This window comes from Perna viridis, chromosome 10 (genome assembly GCF_037379345.1).
Source record: "Perna viridis isolate PV_CMFRI_1.1 ecotype Kerala chromosome 10, ASM3737934v1, whole genome shotgun sequence".
Classification (NCBI taxonomy): domain Eukaryota; kingdom Metazoa; phylum Mollusca; class Bivalvia; order Mytilida; family Mytilidae; genus Perna; species Perna viridis.
This window is the reverse complement of record NC_142454.1, coordinates 34,403,122-34,411,627: the sequence shown is the minus strand read 5'-3', so window position 1 is coordinate 34,411,627 and position 8,506 is coordinate 34,403,122. Positions and strand designations below refer to the sequence as shown.

The 8,506-nt window shown below is 32.4% G+C and overlaps 1 protein-coding gene across 15 annotated transcripts in view; it reads right to left on the bottom strand.

Moving 5' to 3' along the window:
- Nucleotides 1-4,647: 4,647 nt before the first annotated feature.
- Nucleotides 4,648-8,506, bottom strand: part of LOC148605539 (uncharacterized) — a 44,579-nt gene continuing 40,720 nt past the window's right edge. For all 15 annotated transcript variants that reach the window (XM_088550174.1, XM_088550177.1, XM_088550184.1 and 12 more), the window contains one exon: nt 4,648-8,357. In XM_088550174.1, the coding sequence (XP_088406300.1) occupies nt 8,262-8,357 (96 nt within the window). In that variant the 3' untranslated portion in view covers nt 4,648-8,261. The remainder of the gene's footprint in view (nt 8,358-8,506) is intronic.

The following is an 8,506-nucleotide window of genomic DNA, read 5'->3' as shown; positions in this document are numbered from 1 at the left end:
TTAACAGGGCTGTCATTTTTTTTTAGATTAACAGAAACCGATACACAGTTTGGTATCTGTCAGTTACATGGATGGCCCTAATTTTAAAATGGTAGGGGCCATAAACTAAAAAAAATAAATAGGAGCAATCATTAATTAGTAGTTAGTAAAATCATATAAAATTTCATAACAATTGATCAACCATAACCATAAAGTCATCGCAACCGCCGATGATAACGTCGCTGTCAGCACCATTTTCGGTGATACTATTATATATATATACAATCGTCTCAGAATGTGACGACTCTATTCGCTACACTGCTCCATCGGATCAAATTGATACAGGGAAGATAACGTAAACTTATAGAAGGGTCTGAAAAATTCCCAACGATGTTAGAACTGTCAAATTTGCGAAGCAAATGTTTGGTCGTTCCCTCCGCGGGACTCGAACTCGTACCGCTGTGACATCTATGGCAACACCGCCTGCGCTAAGTCCGCGCTGGATAGTTCTAACATCGTTGGGAATTTTTCAGCCCCTACTATAAGTTTACTTAATACTTAACTATTACTTCAAAATCAATATTCCAAGTAAATCTTGTATCAAACGATTTTATCTAATTCTAAATAGTCACATACATTTGTAGCCTGAAAAATGTTTCCTCGGACAAAAACTGTATACTTGTTTTGCAGCTTTATAAAATATATCAAGAGGCACTGCCAGTATCATTTGGTTTCAGGACCAACATAACGTGTATGTACATTCAGCACTTCACAACACTATCATTTAACTTTTCTTTAGAATCTTAAGTAGTATATATATATATATATATATATATATATATATATATATATATATATTATTGACAATTGATGTAAGAGGTTGGAATTGCGTTCTTTCATACCCCAAGCCAAGTCAGAAAAAGCTTTCCAGACAATCTCTAGCACTACTGAAGTAATAAATAAAGCCTAAAAAATGTTTTCGGTCACCCTTCTGACCCTCCTTCAGACCCCCTACTCATAGGTTTTTTATTTAAAATTTTGAAGAAAAAAAAATAACAAAAATTCTGCCGATTGTCTTTCAGAAAAAAAAGTAAATTGAAAACACACATGCCATGAGTGTACTTTTGGTGTACTCTAAAAACAAAAAATGCTCATGCACCGAATCCCAAGAGGGATTAGGCTGTGGACTAAGTCTATTACGTGTTTAGTCTTTGCGTATTTGGTTTTCATTGTATCTTTATGACTTATTTCATTTCAAAAATATCAAATGATATATTTATATATTTATACTCCACGTTATGTGCAGATCTATGCCGTGTTTACCGCCATAGCGTCATACTTCTATCGTCATACGAGATAAAAATGTACATCTTAAATATGATATACTTGTGTTGTACGTGTGTTTCTTGCTTGTATAATAACGGGAAGTTATTTATGATCGGTTAGCATTGAACATTTCCCAGTTTTCGATTCAGGCACAGGGGCTCGTTACAGGACTTTATAGGTCATACACATTAGCAGTGTCCCAATATCTTTGAATATCCATTTGTTCCCCCGTGCATGTCCGGGTGTCAAAAGAATAGGCCTGCAGTAGCGCTAAGCTTGTCGTAAAAGGCGACTAAATAGTGCTCAGGAATTAACCTAGCCGGGTGTGTGTGTGTGTGTGTGCCCCCGAGGTGGAATGGGGTACCCCTGGCGTGTTACATGCTGGGGTTGTCAGGCTATAATACGGAAAACCTGACCGCAAACCATAGTGGTGCAACGTGTTGGGAAAGATGCCACGTTCTTCGCACGTTAAAGAACCCTGCTGTAGTATTCGATAGGAGTAGGAACCTTTGCGCTCCGCCACAGGGGGCTAAATTGCCCGATCCTATCCATCCCCTCTTTTTCTAGTGGCAATCGAGATTTGTCGACCCTATTATCCTTGTGTCCCATCCCTTGTTTCATTTCATCATCATTCATGTTCATTTTATCATCCATTTCATGTTCATCGCCTGAATATAGCTGAAATATTGCTGCTCGGGCGTTAAACCCCCCAACACTCAATCATTGCCAGTTGTTTAATCTGGTTCCTAATCTGGTTCCCTGGTCAATTATCGACCCAAAGATCGTTAAAATGTACCTCTTTGAAAAAAAAATATCATACACATGTCTTTGTGTGTGTGTTTTTTGCTTGTATAAGAACGGGAAGTTTACATTAAAGGATAAAATGATCGGATAGCATTGAATTTATGCAGTGTCACCCAATTTCTGATTCAAACACAGTGGCTCTTTACAATTGACTATTATATAGGTCATCTACATTATCAGTTGTTTAATCTGATTCCTGGTAGCCAGTTGTTTTGATTGAAAACAGTCGGGTCATATCGCACTCGCGCCATTTCGGATGTTGAAAGCAAGAATCTCTATAGTAGACTATACATGTATTTAACTCCTTGTTGAAAGTAAACCAAAATCACTGACAGAGAATTTTTGACGATTAGCGACTTTGGAGACTTCAGTCTTTGATTTTTCAAGAAAAACCCAAACTTTTCAGTGGAATGGTTTCTTTGTTCGTTGGCTGTTTGTTGGCATACCACCACATATCAATATTTCCGAACAATGATAATAAACAAAAAAACAAAAACAAAAAAACAAAAACAAAAACAAAAAGAACAAAAAACACACACACACACACACAAATTAACCCTTAAAGAACTATCGCACAACATATTCAAATAAAGTTATCCTGAGTGTCAGATAAATACGTGTCGGTATGAGCTAACATTTTTATGCAAGCTTTCTGAAAAAAAAAAAACAAATTTCTAGGCTATGCCTATGGTGGTCGAATTAAAAGACACCTCTACACTTGTGCAGTCGTCTACTTTCGTGTTGACAAATTTCGTCCCTTTCGTCATAATATTTTAAGCCATTCATATATATATCGGACGTCGCTCAGTCCTTATTAACTGAAAACATAAAAAATTGCAATAATTTATTTGACAACTTTCGGAGCGTCAAATGGGCAATTTTGGATTTTACTTATTAAAAACTAAGCGCTACATTGGTGAGAGCTTACTTCTTTATAACTTGTTTCCAACTAAAGCCATCAGTGGAATATTTAATTTAGAATATACTACGAACGTTCTTAAGCGCATACCAAAACAAACAATTAGTTGACACATTGCTTTGAACCTCTTGAAAGTGTAAAAACAAATTAATCAAAATTGCTATTGTCATAAAACATTTCACCTCAAAGTTGTTATTGACGATCTTTAAACGTTTCAATTCAACAAACTTCAGGTTTTTTTTTCAAGGTCGCAAGACAAGTATACACACATCGTATATGTATCTATATATATAGATGAACAGTAAAAACCTTCGGGTCAAGAAATCCTTTAGATGCTTATTCATAATTTCTATATTGGGCTGATTTGCAAAGATCACTAGCACAGGGGCTTGCCCCCACTATCAAATATGCAACCCCACAAGTAGGGCTGCATGTTTGTAGTGGGAGCAGGCTCCTGTGTCCATTAGCTTACATGCACTTGGTTTTAATTGATTAAGGTTAGATAAGTTTTAACCAATTGAGTAAATTAAATAAACACCTTAGGAAATTACATTCTGTATTTATTATTTATTACCCGCTCGTCCGTTCTTCCGTTTAATCCGTCCCTGTGTACCCAGTTTTAAACCATTGAATGGAATTCGAAGACACTTTCACATATTATTTATTACATGTTGCCATTGTGCACCTCCTATTTTGTTGTATCCATCTTACTGTTTTTTTTTTGTTTTTTTTTTTTTTTGGGGGGGGGGGGGTTCGTGATGCAAAACATGGACTTTGTCGTTGGTCGACCGGTGGGGGGAGCATCTTTTTATCCACAACTCTTTTGAAATTTGATGAAACTTTCACATTTTTTTCTATCACTTGATGCCATTGTGCACCTCCTATTAGAATGCCTTAAATCACTTCTAAGGTTTCTTAATTGTGTGTTGGGGAGGGGACCAGGGGTAATACCAAATGTATTTTACTTTTACATTTTGTTTCTAATTTCAGATAACACTGTCACCTGGAAAATAACTGCCAAATTAATTATGAGCCATACTTTAACACTTGCCCCATTTTCATCAAGGCTTTTTAATGATGTCTAACATAATTTAGTATCTCGTTCACTTGAAATACCTCTCCACCAAAACCAATGTAACAGATGTACAGTAAACATGAGGTGTTGTTTATTCCAACTGAGGTATAGTGAACATGAGGTGTTGTTCATTTCAACTTCAACTGAGGTATAGTGAACATGAGGTGTTCATTCCAACTGATAGCTAGTGAACATGAGGTGTTGTTTATTCCAAATGATGTAAAGTGAACATGAGGTATGGTTTATCCCAACTGAGGTATAGTGAACATGAGGTATTGTTTATTCCAACTGATGTAAAGTGAACATGAGGCGTGGTTTATTCCAACAGAGGTATAGCGAACATGAGATGTTGTTTATTCCAACTGATGCATGGTGAACATGTGATATGGTTTATTTCAACTGATAATTAGTGAAGACACCTTTATTTGTAGTATTAACTCTACTTCCTAAAAAGATAAGGTATCCTGTGTTGGAGAGAAACAGAAATTACTGTAACAATTAAAATTCTTGATGACTTGAAAGAATAAGAGGTACATAACACCACTGAATATATAATTATTTTTAATATTCAATACATGTACAACTGTAAAATATCCATTTTTACAACCTCAATACACAAATGTAAAAATATGTCTTAAGTTCAAAATATATTTCTTAAGGAAGTCTGAAGTTGCTTTATATAATAACAAATAAGTCATAAAACATTTGAGTGTAGCTTTTCAATTTGTAAAGAAGAAATAAATAAAATACTTGGAACTGACGTCATTAGGAAAGAAGAGATTGAGGAACCTTATAAATAATGTACTTCATTTAAGGTAGATCATACTTAATATATCTAGTGGACAAATTTTCCCAATTTGTCTGGAAGATGACCTTGAATGAACATACTTTAGAATTTTAATGTAAAAAAACATAGGTCTCCGATCTTGATTTCGATATAATTAAGCCTTTAGATAAGAAATTTTATATGGATTCTGTGTGGAATTTCACTATTTCACAAACTATAAAAAAAAAAGATAGCATTTCCTCTAAATTTTCATTTAATACACTTAACTGGCATTCTATCATATTTTAAAAAGAAAGTTGAGGGTTACCAAACTTTTTTTTGATATATTAAAAAAAGAAATGTAAAATTCCCATTTCATTTCTATAGAATATTTTCCCAACAAAAGTCTCCCCTTAAAAGAGGCTTTATACAATTAATATCCTTAATTTTACCATACAATTTTTTAAGGTGTAAAATTCTTCTAAAAATTCTTCAAACCTACTGTTTTTACATCATTTAAAGCATTATTAGTTCATCTAAAATACATCTGCCTGTATGATTTTGTAAGATGACAGAAAAGAATGCTCAGTGTAATAGGTATGATCTACCTTAAAGAAGCAAGAAAATCTACAGAAGAACACTAACCTTAAAAATGAACTTAAGATCACAGATAAACAACCAAAAGGAATCAAAATAACAGTACACTGGATATTCCAAATATCACAGGACGCAACATTCAAACTTAAGTTTACAAAATTGATACTTTACTTTACTCTACCAATTGATTCTATCATAAAATTATGAAAATAACCAACAACATCCTAAAGAATGTTTTTGGAGTTAAATAAAACAATCAATAACATCTAACCATCCCTTTATTTATGTTGGTGTAAGCTATAAAATAAAGTAAGTAAGTGATGGAACATAATGTTTAATGTATACTTCATGCTTTACTCAAATTCTATTGTTTTCCTCTACCAACACTTTTATTTACTCAAACTTCAATAATTTACACTAGTACTTCAGTTCATAATTACAATATGTATTCTGAGACGACTCTGAAGCATGTAAAAATATCCATGACATAATGTAAAAGTATCCATCACATATGTAAAATTATCCATGACATATGTAAAAGTATCCATCTTTAATTGTTGTTACCTAGAAATAATATTTCTAATTGGTTAGCTAGAATGAGCCAACAAATTACAGTACACTAAGAGCTAACTTATTATTTCAAGAAACCTCTAAGAAACAAGCTATTCATACCGGTAAACATCAGTTCTATCTGCACCAAGCTGGACAGCAGCCCTAATTTCCTTCTAATGTCAGGCAAACAAACAAAAGTAACCTTAATAAATAATGGAATAAACTCTGGAATATGTAATGATAGAAGTCCATTTAGACATATAAGCCAACATTAACTAGTCCTTAGGAATGGCAAGATATAACTTTGATAAGCTACCTCCACTCTTCATAAAAATATTCATATACAAAAGCTTGATTTTAAAATAAAGAAAAATAAAATCTCCACTACATGCTGAATTAAATAGTAACAATTACTGAGGTATACTACCTACAATAAAAAAAAGCAGGATAAACATACTTCTGTTTCTTTATCTTACTATTGTTTTAGCAGGTGAAATAAGTATTAGGTTATATTGGGCAAACAGATATCTTAACACATAGTAAAAACTGAGAAACTATAGCCTGCTGAATAGCAGTTTAAAATACAATGAAAAAAAAAAACAACACAATAACTGATACATAAATGCATTTTTCTAATTTTTAATTGATTTTCACACCTTCTAGAAGATGTGGGAAAAATATTTCTTATCTCTAGAGAGATTTGAGTTCTTAGAAGTTGTTGGCCCAAATAGAAAGGGGCAATTGGTTGTTGTGTGATTGTGTTTTACCGTAACAACTGTTGACATCATACACAGACAATAGCTACAATTTCCACCATGAAACAGATGCCAAATGAGGCCTAGGAATTCATTAAAAAATTAAGAGAAACAAAGTCTTCAACTTAAGCTTGTTGATTATGGAAATTTCTCGAATCTGAAAAAATTAATTTTTATAGTTTTGATATCTCGGCAAGCCTTGATATTAAAACTATAAAAATTTATCTCTTGAGTTGTGAAAAATTTCCATAATCCACTCGCTATCATTCTATATTTATCTAACTGACATGAAGAGAAAAGAACTTGCCAAAGGTCATATAAAGGGAACAGGATGAACCTGTTTAGAACAAAATACTGTTTTATTACCATATAATATTATGATTTGTTTGGAAGGTCACACAAATATTTAAATTATTCTATAAATGATTATTGACTTAATATATACATCCACTAAATATAATTCTTTTACACTACCCTTATATATACACATATATATATATATATATATATATATATATATATAATAAATAGACTAAATACCTGAATATGATTAACATACAGGTGTATAAAAGTCATATATAAATACAAATTGTAACTTAAATTGCACTTTGCAAAGCCATACACTTAACATACACATGATACAATATCATAGAAATGTAAAGGGTTTTATGTTAATGTAAATTATGTCCAAGAAAGAAAAAGAAAGATTTTAAAGTTATCATTTCCTGGTTTTCTGTAGATTCTACCTGATTTAATAGTCTTAAAAAGCTTCTGTATTTTCTTTATGCTGGTCCCCATTACATGTAGAGGAGCCAATTTTAACCTTTTGTATACAAGTCCTAAAGCTAAATCTCAAAACCAGTTAAGAAATTCCAACTGAAAACAAAAAATGAATACTGAAATCTTATGACAATAGATGAACTGTACTGGTTTAACTTGACATATAAAACTTAATGACTCTTCATAAAATATCTGATAATAAATAAATGAACAGAAGAACATCAAAATAAATGTCTACAAGAAACAGTATATCCGTAGATTTCCTTAAAAAACAATATCGAAAAACAGAATAGGTCTTAGTATAAAAGTCATATGCTTAAAGGTATTTTTTTTTTCTCTCTCATTTTTCTAAATCTTTGGGACTTTTGCTATCTTCGTTGTGGTTACCACTTATAGCAAAGAAACTATTGATTGTTCAAAGGGAGACAATTCTTGACACTTAAAGTGCATATAAAATACATGTACCATTGTCAGAAAGAAAAGTACATTGTCATCATTTTAACAAGTTAAACAATCCAGCAAATCTTTCAGTGAATAAGACTGCATTTATCAAAAGTTTAGCAGTAATATGTTAGTTTTTCCAGTTCATTTAAGTTGATATTTTCTTACTTATTAGTTAAGATTAGATTTGATGATGACCAATCATTAAAGAATTGACTTGTGAGTTTTGACAAGACAAAATTACACAAAAGGCACAAAGTTGTCTGACTAGCTAACTTCAAGGTTTTGAAAATTCTTCACCATATCCAGTACTTTGGATTTCTTATCTACACATTTCTCTGGTACATTCTTCAGTGGAGACTTCTGTAAAAATCAAAATGAAACACCATTCAAATATTAATGCCTATTATATGCAACATGGCTTTGTTTTGTACACGCTCACTGAATATGAAGAACATGTTGATTTCTCTAAATCTTAACTGAATACCCCTTCCCTGCTTGATTTACTTAGC